The sequence below is a fragment of the Lissotriton helveticus genome, chromosome 4_1, assembly GCF_964261635.1.
Source record: "Lissotriton helveticus chromosome 4_1, aLisHel1.1, whole genome shotgun sequence".
Classification (NCBI taxonomy): Eukaryota; Metazoa; Chordata; class Amphibia; order Caudata; family Salamandridae; genus Lissotriton; species Lissotriton helveticus.
Window position 1 is genome coordinate 78,834,340 of NC_136063.1, and position 24,326 is coordinate 78,858,665.

A 24,326-nucleotide genomic window follows, 5' to 3' on the forward strand; every position below is an offset into this window, starting at 1 on the left:
GTGACTGCAGAGTGAGAGTGACAGCAGAGTGAGAGTGACAGCATGAGTGAGTGTGACTGCATGAGTGAGAGTGACTGCATGAGTGAGAGTGACTGCATGAGTGAGAGTGACTGCATGAGTGAAAGTGACTGCATGAGTGACAGCAGAGTGAGAGTGACAGCAGAGTGAGAGTGACAGCAGAGTGAGAGTGACAGCAGAGTGAGAGACACAGCAGAGTGAGAGGGACAGCAGAGTGAGAGACACAGCAGAGTGAGAGGGACAGCAGAGTGAGAGGGACAGCAGAGTGAGAGGGACAGCAGAGTGAGAGCAACAGCAGAGTGAGAGTGACAGCAGAGTGAGAGACTCAGCAGTGTGAGTGTTCCAGAGAGAGCAGGGTATGCTGGTGCGCTTACACGGTGCACTGACACACAGGAGCTAAAACAAAGAACAGCTGAACCCGTGTCTTGGAAGCTTCATGGAGGCAGCCGGTCCTCTGTGAGGGGAGCAGCAAGGAGGGGACGCCCCAACCATTCAAGCACAACTACTCACAACCTACTGTACGATTACAACACAGGCCAAAGGGCAGAGCTAGGTCTTTTCGCATTACGTAGGGTGAGCAGTGTGTGAGTGTGTAGGGTGAGCAGTGTGTGAGCGTACAGGGTGAGCAGTGTGTGAGCATGCAGGGTGAGCAGTGCGTGAGCATGCAGGGTTAACAGTGTGTGAGCGTGCAGGGTGAACATTGTGTGAGCGTGCAGGGTGAACATTGTGTGAGCGTGCAGGGTGAACATTGTGTGAGCGTGCAGGGTGAACATTGTGTGAGTGTGTAGGGTGAGCAGTGTGTGAGTGTGCAGGGTGAACATTGTGGGAGTGTACAGGGTGAACTGTGTGTGAGTGTGTAGGGTGAGCAGTGTGTGAATGTGCAGGGTGAGCAGTGTGAGAGTGCAGGGTGAGCAGTGTGAGAGTGTGTAGGGTGAGCAGTGTGTATGTGTGTAGGGTGAGCAGTGTGTGAGTGTGCAGGGTGAACATTGTGTGAGTGTGCGGGGTGAACAGTGAGAGTGTGCAGGGTGAACAGTGTGTGAGTGTAGGGTGTGAGTGTGCAGGGTGAGCAGTGTGTGAGTGTGTAGGGTGAGCAGTGTGTGAGTGTGTAGGGGCAGTGTGTGAGTGTGCAGGGTCAGTGTGTGAGTGTGCAGGGTACGAAAACCTGATCTAAGTCCACCACACACACACACACACCACCACACACACTCTCTCACACCACACTCTCACCACCACACACTCACCACCACACACACACACAAAACCAGCCGTCAGTGCACGCTTTCACTGGGCACAAACACCACCAGCCGTCAGTGCATGCTTTCACCGGGCGCAAACACCACCAGCCATCAGTGCAGGCTTCCACCAGGCGCACACCACCAGAGGTCAGTGCACGCTTTCACCAAACACACACACACCAACAGCCATCAGTGCACACTTTCACCAGGCACACACACCACTAGCCGTCAGTGCACACTTTCACCAGGCACACACACCACAAGCCGTCTGTGCATGCTTTTACCAGGCACACACACCACCTGCCGTCAGTGCACGCTTCCACCAGGCACACACACCTCCAGCCGGCAGTTCACGCTTCCACCAGGCACACACACCACCAGCCATCAGTGCACAATTTCTACAGACACACACACCACCAGCCATCAGTGCACACATCAATTGTTAAAGCATCCACAATTAACTATTGTAGCAATCACAGTATGGTACACTTTACTTTTAAACATATTAATCTAAAGCGCAGCATGCCACCATTGCTACAATCCAACCCACATAATTCAACTACACACCACATGCATACACTCCATAACACATGGCTAAAAGACATTGCCATTTACAATGCCATTAGCTCTAACTCAAATAAATCCGAGACCTATTGCATTTCCAATGCTTGTCTTAGGAGCTGGTAATATTGAAAGCTGGGGTTGTCCAATACCTGGACTGCAAAGTCTCGTTTCTAACTTCATGGTTTCTGGTCATGGCTTCTCAACTCTATAAAACGGTGTGGTCTTGGGCATTTGGCGTTCTTTTCCATATGTACTAATTTCTTTGCATAGAACCCTTTGAAGCACATATATCCCATAGATATGATATGGAATCTTAGACATTCAGCATAGAGTTTTTGGTGCAATGGTATCGTTAATATTTACCATTGCACACAATATATGCAACGCCACTCCGCTCTACTCAACCTAACTCTGACTTCCTCAATTCCATGCCACTCCACACAACTGCACTCCAATCTATGCCAGGCTACCCCACTACATTCAATGCCACTCCACACAATACCACTCTGCTTTACACAATGCTACTCCACTCAACAGCACTCCACTCTACACCACGCCACTCCATACAACTGCACTCCACTCTACACCACGCCACTCCATACAACTGCACTCCACTCTACACCACGCCACTCCATACAACTCCACTCTACACCACGCCACTCCATACAACTGCACTCCACTCAATGCCACTCCACACAACTGCACACCTCTCCATGCCAATCTACGCCATGCAACTCTACACAATGTCACTCCACGCATCTCGACTCCACACATCTCCACTCCACTCTATGTAATGCCACTTTCATTCTATGCGACGCAACGCCACTCCACACAACTGCACTCCACTCTCTGCCACGCCACTCTGTGCAGCGCCATTCAATGCAGCGCCTCTCTGCGCAACGCCACTCCGCTCTATGCCACACCACTCCATAACAGTACACTCTACTTACCTTTAAAACACTTCACTCCATTCCCCTTGATACCAGTAACATTTAGCCTTACTAAATAGCCATACTAGTTTTTCACATCTACCAACCTGTTAAATCTGTGGAGTCTAGAGTCTTAATTTAACTCAAGGAAGATTATGGATCCCTAATGCTGCCTTTGTGGAGCTGGATAGAATGGTCCCCGGTTAACCTGCTAATATCTATAGGCTGTGCATTCAGATGGTTTGAGTGATCTGTGCCCGTTTAACATCCTTGCCATGTCTGGCACCCAATGCAGTGCTTGTTACAGGTCAGGCATAAGGTGTGCCGCATAATTTCTTTTTTGTCCCAGAAAGTCTGTGCTGGTTTTGCCATCTGAGCTGAGGTGCTTCACAGAGACTCATAGGCTCATTCTTATCAAAAGGGACAAGTTTATGAGCTCTTTCCTAATTAACTTAGTCAATTGCCTGTGCGGATGTTGAGGGTTGGGAGCACCACCTCCGCATCACTCAGCACCAGTGCAGCTCCACATGAGCACCACCTCAACAGCACTCCGCACCAACGCATCACCACTCTAGCACCCTCTAAACACCACCGTTGCACCAACTCCGCACTAGTGCATCACCAACCCAGTCCCGTCACAGCATCATCTCCGCATCAGTGCAGCACCACTTAAGCAACACTCAGCACCACCTCACCATTACTCAGCAACAGCACCACTATAGCACCACCTGACCACCACCGCAGCATCAGCGCAGCACCACCTCAGCACCAACTCAGCATCACTTCAGCGCAGCACCACTTTAGCACCAGTTAACGCTGCTCTACTTCAGCAGCAGCACCACCAGAGCATCACTTGGCAGCACCTGAGCACCACAATACCAGCACAGCACCAACTCAGCATCAGTCAACCCCAGCGCAGCACCAGTGCAGCAGCACCTCTATCTCTCTCTAAAACACATAAACACACAATTTCTTCCTCTCTATATCTTGTTTCTCTTTCTGTCATTCCTTCCTGTGGGTATCATTCTTTGTATTGTATTGCTCTCCTCTCATACTAACTCAGTTAATCTTTCTTGTCCCTTTCACACACCCTCTTACCTCAGTGTTTCATTCTCTATCGCTGGCCTCAATGCTTCTATATATATATTACTTTATACAGATTTCAGACTCTACCCACACAGTTTCTAATGTGACCCATTTCCTTAAGTGCAGTCTGCACTTGGAATCGGCACCTGTTGATTCTACCCAGGTTTCCGTCTGCTGTTTGTGCTGTAATTCGGGTACTGTTTCCCAACCTCCACCCTCCTATTGTTTATGTCCCCCCCCAACAAAAAAGCTATCACAAACAAGCATTAGAACAGGTAGGAAGAAGTTTCCAGCATTGCAAGGACAAAAACACCTCCAGTATGTTAAGCAATATTCCGTCTGCAGTGCACCTCTCGATCTGTGGGTGTGTGCAGAAGTTATGGATAATGTGCTGCTTTATGTACATGGCTTCTGCATAGCTACCAAGTGTTCTTATTGCTTAAGTGTGACATTTCCATGGTTTCCGTGTACTTCAGAGTGACAAGCTACCATGTAAAGTGTGACACTTTCTCCGTAGTAAAATCATTAGCGGAGTCAATATGAACAGCTAAATATCAGGCATTACCACCTGCTGTGCAGTGATAAGCACTATACTGACTATATGGTCCATTCTAACCCCTTTAACTTCCATTGGATTTAGCCTGAACTAACCCAGTCCAGCCTAACTCCATTAACAGTGTCCGAAACTGCCGGGCAGCCCCATTGGGTTTAAATCTTGTACACGTGCAGCAGGTGTAGTCGTGCTCAATCAGCTCTCACCCTCTTTATAGCCATAGGAGCCAGGCAGTTCAGAACCACTCTTGCCCCATTCCCAGAACCAGGGTGGCCGGCCCGGTCCATTCTAGCCCCATTAACACCCATCAGGGCCAGCGTGGTCCTGTCCAGTCCCTTCCAGTAGCCTCATTCCCAATCTGAACCAGCCAACCCTTCCCAGTGCATTCAAACAGCAGCTCAAACCATGCCAGCACCAGGTACTAAAACCACAGGGTCGCCACATGGCCGTTTATTTACCGGCCTGCACAAAAATAAAGAAAATCACCTAAAGTGATTATTTTTTCCTCTTTTAAGTACATACTTAAACCACAAACATAATAAGAAAGTACTTTAAAAAGTGTTCTAGAGCTGCATGAATGGTCCGTGACTGACAATTGTACTCTAATGCTCCCTGCAGCCCCATTGTTCCTCTGAGCCCCTTGCAGCCCCCATTGTTCCACTGAGCTCCCTGCAGCCCCATGTTCCACTGAGCCCCCTGCAGCCCCATGTTCCACTGAGCCCCCTGCAGCCCCATTGTTCCTCTGAGCCCCTTGCAGCCCCCATTGTTCCACTGAGCTCCCTGCAGCCCCATGTTCCACTGAGCCCCCTGCAGCTCCATTGTTCCTCTGAGCCCCTTGCAGCCCCCATTGTTCCACTGAGCTCCCCTGCGGCCCCATGTTCCACTGAGCCCCCTGCAGCCCCATTGTTCCTCTGAGCCCCCTGCAGACTCCGGGCACCTTCAAGACTTCCTGCATCCCAAGTGCTCCTCTGAGCTACCTGTAGCATCCGAGGAACACTGAATAATGGAAACTCGAGGAGGGAAATTGGTCAAGAGTTTCCTGACCGAGCTGCGTCAAGCACAGGTTTTTGCAAAAGAGGGGTGACTTTGGAGCATTTCATTTGGGACATGAGAGAGATGAGACTTAACTGATAGATGGGGCACCGATCCCAGATGGGAGTGTGGTTGGATATTCCTAAGGAGAAAGATGAGACATCACTTAGAATGGGGTGAGGACTCTGAATGGGTATTCAGTAAGTCTCCCTTATACATAAATGTGAATTGGTCACAGATGAGTGCATCACTATAATGATCCTGGATTGTACCTTTGTAGTCACTATATGCTTTCTGTGTTTTCTTCTAATCATCCCACACTGGAAGTTACATTAGAAATCACTTCCACATCTAGTGTTCACTTTAAATTGTATCGAATCATAAAGAACCTCAACGTCACAATAGACCTGATGTAGGTTAAAGAAATACACATGAGAAAATCATTCTCCCCCTTCGTGGTTTGAGACTGAGCAAGGATATGCAAGCACTCTTGATTTGCAGTGGAAGTGGCAGACGTCATCCTGATTGTGTGCTACCCCTCTGATGGCTGATTACTGGGCACATTGTGTTTCTTGTTGTGCTAAGGAGTGTGATGATTTCCACCCCTGCTCTGGGCACATGCCATGTCAGACCCTTGATGGTATGTCGATCGTGAGGCCACTCGCTTAGTGTTGTGCTTGCTGGCAATTACCTGTCTTATGTATGATGTATGCTGTATTTTAAATTTGTGAGACTCGCAGTGTGCCGCGCGCTGTTTTAATGTGTTGCGGTCCACTTTTCAGCCTATTTTTAACTTAAAACTACAACCTCATTTTTAACTTCCCCTTGTTGTTCACCTCGCCCAGTTCCATCACGGCTGAGTGCCGTTTGTTGTGGAGGGGGTCATTAGATCTCTGTACCTCCCTTCTGGGTGACGCATTTCCGGGTCTCGGGGGGTGATATTGGGCTTCAGCGCTCACCTACTTAGTATGGTGCGGACGCGAACAGCCGGTGCGTCGAAGGTGCGCCTAAGGCAAGCCCATCCGCACCTGGCTGCCGCCAGGCGCCAGACAGGCTAGCAGTTTGGGTAGAGATATTCCCGCCTAGACTAGAGGTGATTTGTTGGCTATTAGGGAGGCAGTTAAACATCGTGCTCATTCTTTGGACAAAGCGATACAAAAGGGGATGATGGACGGAGCGTTTGAGCAAATCAAACACTCAACCCCAGTCAACTGATCTGGGTTTAATCCATCACCATTCTTTAGCCCACTCAGCCACCCCATTTCAGACATGGCTATATGCAAATCAGTCTGACCCTGTGCCTCCTGGGAACAGTCCAGCCCGAACTGCCAAGCCATGTCTTCCATGGACCGGAAATAAGCATCCTGGGACCGGTTTCGGATTCATAATCCTCATCAGCCAGGCTATCTTGAATCCAGTGGCCAAGTGAGCAAGGGACTCACGTCTGACCATACCCTGCCACACTTCGGGCGAACAAAGCGATACGAAAGGGGATGATGGACGGAGCGTTTGAGCAAATCAAACACTCACCCCCAGTCAACTGATCTGGGTTTAATCCATCACCATTCTTTAGCCCACTCAGCCACCCCATTTCAGACATGGCTATATGCAAATCAGTCTGACCCTGTGCCTCCTGGGAACAGTCCAGCCCGAACTGCCAAGCCATGTCTTCCATGGACCGGAAATAAGCATCCTGGGACCGGTTTCGGATTCATAATCCTCATCAGCCAGGCTATCTTGAATCCAGTGGCCAAGTGAGCAAGGGACTCACGTCTGAGCATACCCTGCCACACTTAGGGCGAACAAAGCAATACAAAAGGGGATGATGGACGGAGCATTTGAGCAAATCAAACACTCACCCCCAGTCAACTGATCTGGGTTTAATCCATTACCATTCTTTAGCCCACTCAGCCACCCCATTTCAGACATGGCTATATGCAAATCAGTCTGACCCTGTGCCTCCTGGGAACAGTCCAGCCCGAACTGCCAAGCCATGTCTTCCATGGACCGGAAATAAGCATCCTGGGACTGGTTTCGGATTCATAATCCTCATCAGCCAAGCTATCTTGAATCCAGTGGCTAAGTGAGCAAGGGACTCACGTCTGAGCATACCCTGCCACACTTAGGGCGAACAAAGCAATACAAAAGGGGATGATGGACGGAGCGTTTGAGCAAATCAAACACTCACCCCCAGTCAACTGATCTGGGTTTAATCCATCACCATTCTTTAGCCCACTCAGCCACCCCATTTCAGACATGGCTGTATGCAAATCAGTCTGACCCTGTGCCTGGGGGTGAGTGTTTGATTTGCTCAAACGCTCCGTCCATCATCCACTTTTGTATCGCTTTGTTCGCCCTAAGTGTGGCAGGGTATGCTCAGACGTGAGTCCCTTGCTCACTTGGCCACTGGATTCAAGATAGCCTGGCTGATGGGGATTATGAATCCGAAACCGGTCCCAGGATGCTTATTTCCGGTCCATGGAAGACATGGCTTGGCAGTTCGGGCTGGACTGTTCCCTGGAGGCACTGGGTCAGACTGATTTGCATATAGCCATGTCTGAAATGGGGTGGCTGAGTGGGCTGAAGAATGGTGATGGATTAAACCCAGATCAGTTGACTGGGGGTGAGTGTTTGATTTGCTCAAACGCTCCGTCCATCATCCCCTTTTGTATTGCTTCATTCTTTGGACAAGGCACCTGAAGGTCCTTTTTGGGTTTCGCCTGCCGAAGGCTGCGCTCTGCGCAGCTCTTCAGCGCAGGTGAAATCCTATGTCGTCAATAAGGACTCCTGGAACGTCCCCCGGCTCTCATTGGTTAGCTCCATAAATGGAGGCTAGCCATTGAGTGCCGGATCTGTCCATCAAGGCTGGACCAGATTCGGGGGCGTTCCGGAGATTTTTTCCCAGGGCGGAGTTACGTTTTTTCCCGTTCCCTCCCCTTTCACTGAAAGTGAATTCAGATGCGCTGTCCATTCCCGCCCCCTCCGTGTGCCTTTCCGCCGTCCGTGTCCTCTCCCGCCCCCTCCCGCCGTCCGTGTCCTCTCCCGCCCCCCTCCCGCCGTCCGTGTCCTCTCCCGCCCCCCTCCCGCCGTTCGTGTCCTCTCCCGCCCCCTCCCGCCCCCTCCGCCGTCCGTGTCCTCTCACGCCCCCAGCGAGTGCCCACCTCGCGATTTCTGCCCGCCTGCCTGCCTAGCGAGGGCCGCCGCGCTGCCCGCTGCGACCCGGAAGTACCTGGCCGGCCGGCCAATCCCTTCGCGGCCGGCCGGAAGTCCCGCACCCGCAGCCCGGGGGAGGGAAAGGGAAGCTTTGCTGTTTGCCGCTTCCCCCTGCCTGGGGGAAGCCTTTGCCGGTGCAGCATAAATCTGGAGCGGGCCGCACTGAACCTTCTGGATACCTGCGCAGTATGCAAACAGAATATAACATCACGCGGACCCTGCTTGCTACCCTGTTTACACTCCTTCTGTCGCCGCTGCCTGCCCCCACCGGAGCGGTACGTCAGCGTGCCGGCTGGGCCTCAGCAGCCTCTGCCCTCCCCGCCGGCCCAACAACCGCAGGGCGCCCGAGCAGCGTCGGATCCGCCCAGCACCCAGGGTGAGTCCCTGAGCTTTTTGTAATGCAAAATTGATCGCGATATAACGGGGTGAACGTGGCGATAAATCGCGATAGTCTATTAATTAGCTATTATATTGAGGTTGGGTAGATGGTTCCTGGACAGTTTGTTCAGTCAGTATGGAGGGGATCAGGTGTGCTTCTGGGGTTATGATTGGTGTGACGCTATAGTTAGGATGAATACTATATGTGTTCAGCGCCAGGAGTTGACAGGGTAGTGGTAAGTGATGTGTGACATAACTTCGTGGAGTGGTTGACGGAGTGGTTTTTCGGATTCTTTGTTGGCCTGGTGGCGATGGTAATGGTCGGTAGGCGCGTAGTACTAGTTATAGGATACTGCTCGTGTACCTTAGTGCCACTACGGACTAAAAATTCAGTGAATGGGCAATTACGGTGTTTAGTTTTAATTGTCGCGTGCGGGGAGGACATTATTAGCGATGGTTTTAACATACCACGAGGATGCTCTTCTTCCATCAGATTTAAAGTCGTTCTTTGTAGGTTTGGCCTTAGCCACACCATAATATTATTACATTCACAGAATCTGAAAATGGTTGATTTGTGTTCTTGCTTTTTTAATGCATTGTGTTTTATGATTTAACACTTTTAAATCGAATAAAGCGTATTTTGATTGATTGTGTTCTTGTTATGAAGAGAATTGTTTGAGAATGGCCTGTCTGGGATTTAATGCCAGTGTAATCTTAGGTTTATCGTGGCAATTGCTTACTGTTCACTTATTAAAGAAGAATGGAAATGTCACGCTGTTTAGACCATTGAACCGCAAACGTTACAATAGTTCATGTTTAAACACAATGGTCACGGTTCGGTAGGGAAAAATAATAAACCACTTAATTGTGATTGATTGAGATCTGTCGCTGTACAGAAGTTTCCCCAGCTTTTAGGGTGACTGGCTGTTTATCTCAAACGACTTTCTACGTGCCTATCATGTATTTAGGTGAATTACTGTATTCCTTAATTATGTTCTTTTGGGGTGTTTTTAAGATTTTAATTTTTACCATTTTTTATTTTTCGAAATAGTAATTTTAGTCGAACGTAATTTACCTGGGTGTTATGTATGTTCTTTTAAACCATTACTGACTTGATAAGAGTTGACTTGGCTATCCCATGTCAATCTGACATTGAGTGCTACCTCCTTTAGGAGGCGCTCTGCAGTGTGATTGTACTAATACAGCATGTTATGTATGCATAGCTCTCGATAGGTAGCTATTAGCGTGAATAACTGAAGTCTAAATCCAGTAATTCACTGCTATAACGTTGGCGAAATGGCTAACACAACTTGTTATAACAACAAAGCCCTTCTAGCCCAGGATGCCATGGCTCTCTGAAAGTCTCTCACTGCAGCTTGCATACTTGGGCTCTAAGCTGCAAACACTGTTGCAGGAGAGAGAAGGAAGGAATAGAACAGTGGTACTCACAAACATGTTAACCAGGGGCCACAAAGTATGGTCTGTGGTATTCATGAGGCCGCATTGATGCTAGCTGGTTAGTAGTCGCTCTTTGCTGAAGTTAAGTGGACGTAGGGATATCAAAGCATCTACACGGTGTGGTCAGTTAGTCAAGTTATTTTGAGTATTTAATTCCATACTGGCCTATAAATTAGTCTCTAGAAGAGACATAGATTTGACAAAACTGTTGTGCTGTTTCAGAATTGCTATACCTCGACCGCAGCATGGGATAAGCATAACTGCTTGCTATCGCGAACTTGAGAGATACAAGTGTTAAAATAAGTCAAACTTGGTTATTGAATTGGAGTGAAACTGGAATGCTCAATGTGAAATCAGAAGACCTGGAACAAATATCGGCTTCACCACTTGCCCAAATTGTGTGATCCTAGGTAATTGTATTATTTTAACTTTGCTGCCTTTATCTTTATGATCATGTATAAAAGCACCTATATTACTTTGTTTAATACAACTATCTACAATTATGGACATACAACAATAAAAACGTATATCAGTCAATTGCTAAAACATTTACACATGTGGGACAATAAAGAAGAATATTAACTGAGTTTGTGTCTTTGCTTACATTGGGCGTGCTGCCCAGTGCAAATTAACAATCGTCGACTCACTAGCTCGCACAGATTGTAAGCTTTTTTTACTGCCCTTTCGGAAAAAAAAAGTGAACTGTATGTCCAGCATTGGATTGTCTGGTTTCATAGAGGTATAGGTGCCTGGTCGGCAGGAGCGGACCTCAAGTTTCTTCCGTTCGTCCCGAAGCAGAATCATTCGATCGTTAAGAAGTGCAGGGCAAAGGCATACCATGTGATCAATCGTTTCCCTGGTACTCCTGCACCCCCTGCACTTTATATTGTTGGTTGTACTCGGTGAGGTGCTCTGGATTATGTAATGAGATCCTTACAATGACACAATCCAGACGGATTGGGCGTCTAGGCGCTAGATTACGCTAATCTAGGAATGGTATTCAGCGACCAGGAGTCCTCAATGCGCCCAGCGCGTGTCCCAGCGCCTCTTGGCGCTTCGTTGTAGGTTTGCACTACGGACGGTGTGATTCTATGTGGTGTTTACTACTACGAGCCCGGCTGCTTCATAAAATGTTATTTAATGATTGTGGTTTAATTACACTAAAATACACATTGGTAAGCCATACCCTATCCATCCCTGGGCCCTAATAACACCTTACTGTAGCTAGCTGCCACCCTGAGCCGACCCTAAAAACGCCTTACTGCCCCTAAACACTTCCTATGAGTGACCCTTAAAACTCCCCACTCCCCGCACACTGCCCACGCATGAGGCCTACAATCTGCCCACTGCCCCTGCGCACTGCCCCTCTCTGAACGCTAAAGGCACTTTTGTGCAGTTTTAAGAAGCACAAACTTGGCCACGGCAGTTGGAGCCCTTGGATTATATAATAGAGGGGAGGAGGCATGTTTTTTAGGCCCAGGGAGATTATGTGATTTTTTTTGTCAAGAATCACACAGTATATTGGCGCAAGGCGTTCAGCTGTGCTATTTGGCACCCCATTTGTAGGGTGATTAGATTGAGTGTATTTTACCGTTAAAGGACCTAGCACACTAGTGTAACCAGGTGCTGTATGTAGCACACGGACATACCAATAAAGGGAATTTAAACTGCATAGCTGCGCTGCTCTAACTTTTCCAAAGGCGAAACCATTGCATTGTAAATGCTTGTTTCTGTTTACATTGCTGTTTTGATTCTGGGGCCATTTCCCTGTAATGTATGGAATCCCCCTGGGTTGGGCACAATATTAAGATTTGTAGCTTGAACTGCCGCCCTCTAGTGAAAACATTTTTAACGTCTATGTGCTGTGGCAGGATGAAGCTCCTCGTGCTCTTTTTTTAACGGAAACCTGGCTATCAGCCGACACCGTGGCTGAGCCCGGTCTGGCACTCCCCCACGGCTTTAATATCATGACTCTTAACAGAGACTCTTGGGGGGTGGTATTGCAGTCATTTTTGGGTTTCGCCTGCCGAAGGCTGCGCTCTGCGCAGCTCTTCAGCGCAGGTGAAATCCTATGTCGTCAATAAGGACTCCTGGAACGTCCCCCGGCTCTCATTGGTTAGCTCCATAAATGGAGGCTAGCCATTGAGTGCCGGATCTGTCCATCAAGGCTGGACCAGATTCGGGGGCGTTCCGGAGATTTTTTCCCAGGGCGGAGTTACGTTTTTTCCGTTCCCTCCCCTTTCACTGAAAGTGAATTCAGATGCGCTGTCCATTCCCGCCCCCTCCGTGTGCCTTTCCGCCCCCCTTGCTGTCCTGTGCACGTTTCCCGCCGTCCGTGTCCTCTCCCGCCCCCTCCCGCCGTCCATGTCCTCTCCCGCCCCCCTCCCGCCGTTCGTGTCCTCTCCCGCCCCCTCCCGCCCCCTCCCGCCGTCCGTGTCCTCTCACGCCCCCAGCGAGTGCCCACCTCGCGATTTCTGCCCGCCTGCTTGCCTAGCGAGGGCCGCCGCGCTGCCCGCGGTGACCCGGAAGTACCTGGCCGGCCGCCCAATCCCTTCGCGGCCGGCCGGAAGTCCCGCACCCGCAGCCCGGGGGAGGGAAAGGGAAGCCTTGCTGTTTGCCGCTTCCCCCTGCCTGGGGGAAGCCTTTGCCGGTGTTGCCGGTCTCCCATGCCTGGAGGGAGACCGGAGAGGAGCCTGACGAGGGTGGAGCGGAGGGGGCGCGGGGCACATTGTGGTGCCCGCCCCCACCGCAAATCCGTACCGGCAGCAAGGAGGAGGGCAGCAGCGATCAGGTAAGGATCAGCGGAAGACGATCTCACCACCCACGGAGCACGGCTCTCCTCGCGGAGGCTCCCTTCCCCCACCGCCTGGGCCTGCCTTTAGTCACGGCGCTCACCACACGCTCGGCCGGCTGCAGCCCCTGCACTGCTGGTGCCCCCCTGGGGCCGAGGTCTGACACACCTCCCTGAGTCGGAGCCCCGGACCCTCAAAAACTTCCCTGGGCTGGATTACTTAACCTAATCTCAGTGCCACACAACTGGATTCCTGGAGAGTCGCACTGCTGGACCCTACACCCAGTCTGGATTCCACATCTGGGTTCCCGGGGCAGCTTTAGAACAGCCAGAGCTGGACCCTTGAGTCTCGACCTAGCGCCCTGACTGTTTTTTTTTGTTGTGTCGACTGGAGTTCTCTGCCTTTTTTGGGTGTGTGGTGCAAATGGTGTCTACAGGCCACACTGAATGACAATTTGAGGGTGAATTTCTATTCTATAGTTGAAGGACCTACCCTCAATTGAGTTTAGCTGAGTTGTGTGTATGTACATTTGGAGAGATGATACTTTTCTCCTCCACTTTAGCCATACGTACGACATAAACTCTCCATGTAACTCGTTTACTTTTACCTAAATAAATGACATAATCTGCTCCAATTAATTACTATTCCCCATCCCTGGCTACCCATCACAATATTTGCCTCGGATTACAATTTTGTGCCGTGTAAAATCTCTTCCAACACTGGCTCGTTGTTGGTAAAGTGGTCATGCATGGCGTGATTATGTAAACTAACGAGGACGGCTTGCAAGTTACTAATGAATGTAATGTCTTGGTGTCCATTTTATTTTTTTCTGAGTACATATACATGCAGCCCACGTATGCCACATAAAAGTACGGGCAGAGAAGGAAATATCTGAGCTGTCCCTACGCCCGCGGATAGCCCGAAAATGATTACCAATTTACACTTTTCAGTTGATTGAGAAAATGCAGTTTTCAGAAGTGACTACCAGTATGAGTTCAGATTCCTATAAAAAGTGTAATGTACATTTGATGCGGCTTGGCTCCATGCAATATAATCACCTGCAAGTTCCTATGTGGGTGTCGTAGTCCTGAAATATGGAAGGACTAACCAAAATTAAATGGCTCTGTAGTGGTGAAAAATAAAACGTGGTGTATGGTGCTACAAAGGCATCCACACCAGAGTGGGTATGTTTAATGGTCCATTTAACTGTGGTTGGTTTTCAGTGGTGCCTGTATTTACAATTGGAAGTACTATTCCGTATGTTTCACGGAGTGAACAAAGATGTAGCAACTGACTTAAGGTTCTTGTGAGATGTATATAAAAAAAAGTGCCTTATTTTATGTTTGGGGGTTGAGGGGTCAGTTTGATTTAAGTGAGAATATAATTGTCCAATTCATGTTTGAAGTTGAGTAGTGTAACAGACTAAATGCAAATTTTTCGTATAAGCGACCATCTCCAAGTTAGGATTATGGCAATTCATATAAGTTCGAGATCTTTATTATCCATTAATGATGGCTGAGATTTTCTCCAGTCTAGCCTCGTTGATCAGGATGTTCCATATCATTTCACTTTTTTATTGCAATCGTTGCTCTCAACTACTAATCGGATCATGGTGTTTGAGATGCCACCAGGGCTTTGGCAAGGCAAAAGAAGGCTCTTGTATTAAAAAAATGAATGCAATCCATTTTTATTTTGGGAGCCTGGAAAGTGTGATGGGTCTCTGCCTAGACCAAGAATATTACAGATGGACCCAGGAGGGCTGAAACAAAGTTGGATTTAAAGGATGGCGATATGTAAAAGAGCTCTGTTTAGAATTGTATGCAAAGTTATATTGTGAGGATAGTCTAAAAAAATGCAGCATGGGTTGGGTTTGGCTCGTATGGCCCTATTTTTAGCACCTTCGATTCATAAGTTGTCCAGCTGGAATTTATTGCTACTTAAATCGACACCAAGTGGCAGCAGAGTTTATTGGGTACAGATTAATACTGATTTAAACCACACAGGGCTGTTGCCCAGGAACAATGATACTTGAAGTCCTGTGCTTTAGCTACTGCCTTTTAGATTGTGCGCCTCCATATTCAGCTGTACAAATGCAAAGAGTAAATTCTCACACGTTCCAGGATTTACTAATCAGTGTGCATTGAAAGAAGCCACCTTTTTTTAGGCAAACTGAAGGCTGGCTATCTTGAAAATATAATTCATTCATTTGTTGTCTCCTGCTTGGTGACAACTATATCCCAATTATCAGTGTTTTAAAGTTAATTCCATGCCCTTAAAAAAGCTACAATGCCTTAGATTATTCTATACAATCCATCTGGTGGGCAGTAGACAATAACAAAACCATTCCCAGATAATGATTTGACAGCCTCCTCAGTAACCGATGCAGCATAGGAGAGAGATGGTGCCTGGTAATTGCATTTAAGAAAACTCGCCCAATGGAAGTTGAAAGTTCTAGGCAACAGTTTAAAGCATGTACATCTGCCTTTCTTAACCCTATTTAAAGTAGTAAAAATGCACTTCCTTAAATGCTGATCCGAATGTCAAGTTCTGAGTTGAATGTTTACTCATGCAGTTCAGTCATGCGAGTGTCAGTCTGTAAAAGCTAGGAAGTTACATCAGAGGAAGCGCTGCTGGTAGTGTGTGGTGCTAGTCTGTGAGGGGTGTGACTGCTACTCTCGGAGGGTTGTTAGCGCTGCTGGTAGTGTGTGGTGCTTGTCTGTGAGTGCTTGTGATATTGTGACTGCTACTCTGTTAGACTTTTAGTAGAGTAGGGTTGCTGGTCTTTGAGAGGTGGGAAAGTGCTATTGGTAGAGTAGAGAGAGTGCAGAGTAGAGAGAGTGCAGAGTAGAGAGAGTGCAGAGTAGAGAGAGTGCAGAGTAGAGAGAGTGCAGAGTAGAGAGAGTGCAGAGTAGAGAGAGTGCAGAGTAGAGAGAGTGCTAGGGAGTGCAGAGTGACTAGGGAGTGCTAGGGACTGCAGAGTGACTAGGGAGTGCTAGGGAGTGCAGAGTGACTGCAAAGTGACTGCTAGAGATTAAGCTAATGGCAATGTAAATGACAATGCCATTTATTTATCTGTTTTCAAAACCAACACATAAATACAAATTTTGTCATTTACAATGCCAATAGCTCTAACTTTTCCAAAGGCGAAACCATTGCATTGTAAATGCTTGTTAAATCTTGTTATACCTGCACCTTCACCAAAGTGGCTATGGTTGGCTGTGAGTGCGCATGCTTCGGTATTGCCTTTAGTGCAGGCTTTACCTTGTCTGGACTATTGATCTATCGGCCCACAGGTCCCTCTAAAGAGTTTAGAACTGTACTCCTAGAACTGGTCAGTTCGTTGGTAATGAGATATGCCAATTTCACCATTCTCGGGGACCTGAACTTGCATCTGGATAGTCCTTTGGATCTGGACATAAGTAGTTTTCTGTCTGACTTTGAGGCATGTCAGCTGTTTCAACTGGTCCAAGGTCCCACTCATTGTGCTGGCCATTTGTTGGATCCAGTTTTCTCTAATCTCCTATCCCTCACAGTTAATACCCCAGCCCAAATGTGCTGGTCAGAACACTACATGATATCTATGGTTCTTACTGGGGTAGAGCCCTCTCCAAAGATGGCTCAGCACTCGTCCTATAGGCGCCCTTGGCATAAACTAAAGATCGAACAATTTCACACCCTTCTCTCTACTAATGTCCTTAATATACCGTATGATCCCGACTTTGCTGACAAAGCACTGTCGGACTGGATCCGTCACCCACTGGATGTACTTATGCCAGCCAGGTGGTCTTAGTGCCGTAACACCAAGTCCAATCCATGGTACTTCGACAAGTTCGCCAGCTTGCGTAAAATCTGCAAAAGGTTGGAACGGGTGTGGAGACGTTATTATGACTCTATTGCCAAGGGGCACTATCAGGTAGCCACCAAAGCTTACCACAGGGTCATCCAGTCAGAGCGGGCAGCCTACTAAGCAGCCGAGATCAAGGGCCGTAAAAACCCCACTAAATGTATCTTTGGTATACTTAAACATCTCAAACAGGGAGGGTTACCCCCACACCTCGCATTACATCAGATGAGCAATGTGAGGATTTTGCCTCCTTTTTTGTGGAAAAGGTGGAGAATATTAACAACTCTTTCTCAACAGCTTTCCCAGTCCTGGGCTCAGCGCTTAGCTTCTGTACCACCTACACTCTTGCGTCCTTACCTTTCATCTTGCAGGACGAGCTGCGTGGGCTATACAGCAAGGTGAAATCAGGTTCCCCTGCTGACCCCCTTAAACCAGAACATTTTATGAACTCCTTAACCTTTCTTCTGGCTCCTCTGGACAGGGAAAGATCAATAATCTGACACAGAGCAGTCGTCCCGATGACTTGGAAACAAGCCAGCGTGACCCCACACCTATTAAAAAAGCCTTCTCTGGATACAACCAAACTGGAGAATTTTCGTCCCATATCACCCCTGCCATGGATATCTAAGATTGCTGAGTCCCATGTCAACTCCATTCTGATAGGCTACTTGGAAGATAACAACATCCTGGACATCTCCCAGAATGGCTTTCGCCCTGGCCACAGCACAGAATCAGCCCTCCTGGCAGTGACTGAACATCTGAGGGCTGCATTGGATGAGGGACGTATGTCTGCACTGATTCTTTTAGACCTCAGTGCCTCGTTCGACAGTCTCCCACCAGATTCTGTTGCAACGGCTGGAGGTGGGGATCATGGGGTCAGCCCTTGACTGGTTTGCCACCTTCCTCTCTGAGAGGACTTTTCAGGTGTCGGCTCCCCCTTTTTCCTCTCGGACCCATACCATTCGACAAGGGGTGCCACAGGGCTCAATGTTGATTCTACTGCAAAATCTCTATATGGATTTTTGAAATGACACGACACGCCCTCACATCGCTTCCTAATGTGAGAAGACTAACTTGCCTCAGGACATTGTAGGTCTGCAATGTTATGAAACAGCTCCTTAGATTTGAAATACTGCTAATTTGATCATAGAAGTAATCCAATATTACTTGCATTATGGAAGTTTACTTCACAAAGTCAATAAGATTCTAAGGTGGTTTTATGGATCTGGTATGTGGAGTCTGAGTCAGTGGAGGGACTGTTTATATACTCTACTAGTCCTAGAAGTTAGTGTGTTACTCTTGGGAGTACTGGTGATGTAGCTGGGCTGGCAACCAGTTAAGTGTCATGTTAAAGAGCACACATTTTTTCAAAACATTAACAGTCTGAACAGTTTGGTGGAGGCACCAACTGGATCGACTAGTTCACCCCTTGCAATAAAAAAAAGTGTACTTTACATTTATGCTCTCACTGTTACATTAAACCTACATATTTTGAGGGGAGACCCCGTTGGTTTTCTCCTCCCACCTCCCTCCTTCTCTGCCTTTCATTTTCAAAATCACGCTTTCCTCATCCAGTTTCTCTGTTTTTATAGACCCTTTGATGAAAGCAGGTACCTGATTTCATTCCCACCATCACAGAGATTTGTTTCTCATTCACAGAATCAAAGAACCTGATAAAGAGACCTGCAGCACACTGCACCAGAAAAGCCCTTGGAAGCATCACCAGATAATCAGCCATATCAGTGTGTAGAATCTGAGAAAACACTCATCTGGAGGTTCGACCTGGATACACACCCTACGATATACATTCAGGGGAGAAACAAATGTCAAGTGTGTGAAAAAGTTCATGCAGCGCTCATCTTTATGGACGGTTTTAAAAGATGCACAACAGAAATCCTCTTTTTGAGTATACAGAGTGTGAAAACCTTTGATTCACTCAGCACTCCCACAATTGTAATTCTAATGTGAAATTAGAGCAATTAATCTGACTATACTGAGGATTGGTCATACCAGTGTCAGGAGTGTGAGAAATGCATGACCCAGAACATTTCTGTTGAAATATCAGAGAATGCTTACAGGAGTGAAAATCTAGCTGTATATGGAATGTGGATAAACCTGCACTGACGGGTCTTCACTGCACAGGCCTCAAATAGTTCATCTGAGGATAGGTTGTACCAGTATACGGAATGTGGGAAAAGCTCCACTGAACCAAAGAAGCTGTTGAGAGACTAGAGAGCCCATATAGGTGATGAGCACTATAATTGTACAGAATGTGGGAATAGCTACACTGAGAATGGCACACTGGTGAAGCAACAATGCTCCACTCTCATGGCAAACCATTATACAGTGTAATGAATGTGAGAAACACTTCGCTGAGAAGAAATTACTGTTTCCGTGTGACTGCACAGAAAGCGGAAAAAGATTCACTGGTGATAATGTATACTGGTGAGTGTACCGAATGTGAGGAAATCTTTACTTGCAATAGTATACAGTACATCAGAGTGCTGAAATAAGCTCTATTTTATGTATACATCCCATTCTGGTTAGAAGCTGTATCACTGTACAGAATGTAGGAAATGCTTCAGTGAGAACAGCACACTGATGATGCAGCAGACAAGCCATTCTGCCGAGAAACCCTATCCGTGTACGGAATGTGGGAAAATCTTCATTAAGACATACAGTTTGTTGAAACACCAGAGAGTCCATACTGGAGAGAAACCCTTCCACTGCACAGAATTTGGAAAAATGCTCTCCCAAAATGTCACACTGTTGGATCATCAGGGAATCCATATTGGTGAGAAACCCTATCATTGTACAGAATGCATGAAAAGCTTTACTATGAAAAGCAAATTGTTAATGCATCAAAGAATCCACACTGGTGAGAAACCCTATCCGTGTATAGCATGCGGGAAAAGCTTTAATCAGAAGGGTACGCTGATGAGGCATCAGAGAATCCATATTGGTGAGAAACCATATCTGTGTACAGAATGTGGGAAAAGCTTTACTGAGAAAAGCAATTTGTTGAAGCATCAGAGAACCCATACTGGTGAGAAACCCTATCAGTGCACAGAATGCGGGAAAAGCTTTAGTGTCACGAGTACCCTGTTGAACCATCAGAGAATCCATACTGGTGAAAAACCCTATGAGTGTTCAGAATGCTGGAAAAGCTTTGCTCAGAATGGTGCGCTGTTGAAGCATCAGAGAATCCATACTGGTGAGAAACCCTATCAGTGTACCGAATGTGGGAAAACCTTTACTGAGAAGAGTACGCTGTTGAGCCATCAGAGAATCCATACAGGTGAGAAACCCTATCATTGCACAGAATGCGAGAAAAGCTTTACTGTGAAAAGCAAATTGTTGACCCATCAAAGATTCCACACTAGTGTGAAACCCTATCAGTGTACAGAATGCAGGAAATGCTTTACTGAGAAAAGCAAATTGTTGATGCATCAGAGAATCCACACTGGTGAGAAACCCTATCAGTGTACTGAATGCGGCAAAAGCTTTACTCAGAATGGTGCGTTGTTTACCCATCGGAGAATCCACACTGGTGAGAAACCCTATCAGTGTACTGAATGCGGGAAAAGCTTTACTCAGAATTGTACGCTGGTCACCCATCAGAGAACCCATACTGGTGAAAAATCCTATCAGTGTACAGAATGCAGTAAAAGTTTTACTGTGAAAAGCACTTTGTTGAAACATCAGAGAATCCACACTGGTGAAAAGCCCTATCAGTGTGCAGAATGCGGGAAAAGCTTTACTGAGAATGGAAAGCTTTTGAGGCAGCAGATAATCTACACTGGTGAGAAACCGCATTTGTGTACTGCATGTTGGAGAGACTTCGCTCAGAAGAAAGCTATACTAAGACATAGTTTGATCTTAAGACCTCAAATAACCCTCACTGGTGAGAAACCATATGCATGCAATGAAAATGAGGAAAGCTTCACTGATAAGAAATCACTGTCAGAGAATCCATACTGATAAGAAACCTTTTTATTGTTCTGAATCTAGGATAAGCATCACTCGCATATCTCGATAAAGGCAATTCCCTGTGGCAAACATGAAACAAAGTCACAAGAATGCAGATATTGTGAAATAATCAGGGAATCCGTTCATTGTAGAAAACTCATTGCCTAGAATGTGGAAAACTAGTGAAGCAAGGGGACTTGAAATATATCAGCATTTTGGGAGATAGAATGAATACAAAAGCTAATCCAGAAGACAAATGCAAGAAGTCTTCTCTTTCACCTTACGTATTCTATCATTTGACAATTTCTTCATATTATAAACTTTGCCATCTTGCCCTGCACAGGGATACGTGACTGGTAAATATAATTTTGTGTGGCTTTGTTGAACATATAAAGGTAAAGATCATCTTCACCATGGTGTCGGATCCAGAGCTTTTTTAAAGTCCGTTTTACCCCATTCATTCGCTTTCTATTTTTCCCTCTCCATGACAACCGTTTGTCCTTTTTTAAAAATACTACTTGAATCATGAATTGATATGCACGCATGTAGACACACACCTGTGGAAAAAAAATGAGCAATAACATGTTATTTGCAGCAACAAAGCAAGATTCAAACATTTCTTCACGTGACAAAATTCAATGTTATAGCCTCAGTGCAATGTGACGATGTGACTAATTCTCATGAGAAAACTTCATGGCGTATGAAGAGCCATAACTTCTAATATGCTGTTTATTATCATTGTTTTTTTATTTAAAGACTTTTTTTCTTTCATGAGTAGGTGAATTGCTATACTCTTTGGTTATTTGTAGTAAAAGAACAAAAGCAATGTTTAATTATATAGTTAAGTATGAGAGAGAGTCTTTTTGCAGGCTCCCAAGGATACGTTTTGCCCTGCTATTGCTGGATTTAGTGCTGTGTAATGTCTCAGGAGTGCCTGTGGACCCTGCATTCCAGGCCTCGGTGCATGTACGCTGCCCCTTGAAAGTGTATGTTTAATTGGCTTATCTACAATAGGCAAACGTTTACTAATACATTGGTCCATAATGTATGACACCCGATGTACCCGAGGTCTACACGTTAAGTGTTCCTCATGGACTGCAACACTTATTGTGCCACCATGAGTGTGACAATGTTTAACATCTCTCTCACACTGCCAATGCAGGCTGGCAGAGCAGCTTTAAAATTGCTAACTCTACTGTGCCATTTCAACCTGTGGCAAGACCAAAACCTTCCTTTTTAATATTTGTAAGTCACACCTAAGGTAGGTCTAATGAGCCTCAAAGGAAGGGTGTATTATATTAAAGAAAAGGATATCAGTTATGTTTTACATGTCCTGACAACAAAAACCCTACATTGTCGTTTTCACTGTATTAAGACTAGTAGCCCCATTGGTTATTATGGAGTTACACACTGACAACTCAGTATTGCTATCTTCCAAATGGGACTAATAAAGTTAAAACTTTAAGGTATCAAAAGAATCATTGCAATATATCTAACTTAATGCGCAAGTTGAGTTTAATGTAGCTATATTATAAATTTTTAGAAAGTTGACACTTTGTTGCCCTAAACATTCCTGTAACCGTCTTTGGTTGCACACAACTTCTGTCCTTAAGACAGCCTGCTGCCCTCCTGGAGAGAGGCGAGAACAACTCTCAAGAAGGGGAACTAAGGACCTGCCATGGGGGAGAGATTTGATCTTCCGGCAGGATGACGGAGGGGGTGTGAGCTCAGAACGCGAGCTTGCAAGGTGAAGCCACTGTCGGGTCTTTCTTGCTCGGCCCATTGCCGCTTTCCCTATATTAGCCTAACTGTGTACGTTGTAGGCTGCTATTCTCTTGCACATGTTACTACATAACACGCTTGCCTTTTTGCCACATTGTATTTTCATACAGAACCTGTACGCGTTTCCGTATTTTATTCTTTTCAGGGATTTAGTTTGAATACACTAGACCAGGTCAAACAACAATGCGCCTTGTTGTTCTCTCTGGCCAGTCACTAGCACTTAGACATAACAAGAGAATGCAGCTGCTGTTTGTGAGCACACATATCCTGTCATAACTGAGGACAGGGGTTCTGAAAAAAATATACTAAGCGAAGGTCCTGAAGCAAGAGTGCTTCACCAGCTGAGATTTAGAACATCCACCTAGGTATTCTAATGTACAGGGTCCGCCACTAATCCCAGAGATCTATATTATATAATCATTTAGTTTCAGTAGAAAGGGGGTTGGGGGGTAGGCTAAACTGTCTTATAACATGACGGGCCTTTTGATAGTATATGGTTTGTTTACCATGCTAATTATATTTTTGGTAAGAATTTGTTGTCTAATTGTGGCACAGATACTGCATCTTAGAGCACAGCAGCTCAAATAAATATTATAAACTTCCTTCATGTCTCTTGTTTATCTTATTGTTGACAAGTACGAGTGAGAGAGCGTAAGGATGTGTCCTGTTACTGCGATTCCTGAGAGGGCTGAGTGTGTTGTGTTCTGGAGTGCCTCTCGTTTCTCTGTTTCTTCCACTTTGAAGGGCAATTTGTAGTCACATTAGGTGTTCCTCTTTTGTTTAGACTGACCAGCTTTATTCTCAGCTAAAGAACGGTGATGGATTAAACCCAGATCTTTTGACTGGGTGTGAGTGTTTGATTGGCTCAGATGCTCCGTCCATTACCACCCCCTTTTGTACCGCTTTTGTCCACCATAAGTGTGGCAGGGTATGCTCCGACGTGAGTCCCTTGCTCACTTTGCCACTGGATTCAAGCAAGCCAGGCTGAAGACGGCTGTAATGCCAGAAACCGGTCCTCGGAAGCTTGTTTCCGGTCCAGGGAAGGCATGGCTTGGCAGTTAGGGCTGGACTGTTCCCATGAGGCACAGGGTCCGACTGATTTGCATATAGCCATGTCTGAACTAGGGTGGCAGAGTGGGCTAAAGAACGGTGATGGATTAAACCCAGATCTTTTGACTGGGTGTGAGTGTTTGATTGGTTCAGATGCTCCGTCCATTACCACCCCCTTTTGCACCGCTTTTGGCCACCATAAGTGTGGCAGGGTATGCTCAGACGTGAGTCCCTTGCTCACTTTGCCACTGGATTCAAGCAAGCTGGGCTGAAGACGGCTGTAATGCCAGAAACCGGTCCTCGGAAGCTTGTTTCCTGTCCAGGGAAGGCATGGCTTGGCAGTTCGGGCTGGACTGTTCCCATGAGGCACAAGGTCAGACTGATTTGCATATAGCCATGTCTGAACTAGGGTGGCAGAGTGGG

General features: G+C 46.7%; 2 protein-coding genes across 3 annotated transcripts in view; both read left to right on the forward strand.

Annotated features, from left to right (window-relative positions):
- LOC144828360 (uncharacterized) overlaps positions 1–23,455 on the forward strand; it is a 219,395-nt gene extending 195,940 nt beyond the window's left edge. For both annotated transcript variants that reach the window (XM_078686473.1, XM_078686474.1), the window contains exon 2: positions 18,762–23,455. In XM_078686473.1, coding sequence (XP_078542599.1) covers positions 19,704–21,083 — 1,380 coding nt within the window. In that variant the 5' untranslated portion in view covers positions 18,762–19,703 and the 3' untranslated portion in view covers positions 21,084–23,455. The remainder of the gene's footprint in view (positions 1–18,761) is intronic.
- LOC144828362 (uncharacterized) overlaps positions 1–24,326 on the forward strand; it is a 310,790-nt gene that overhangs the window by 195,940 nt on the left and 90,524 nt on the right. The gene's annotated exons all lie outside the window — the stretch shown is intronic.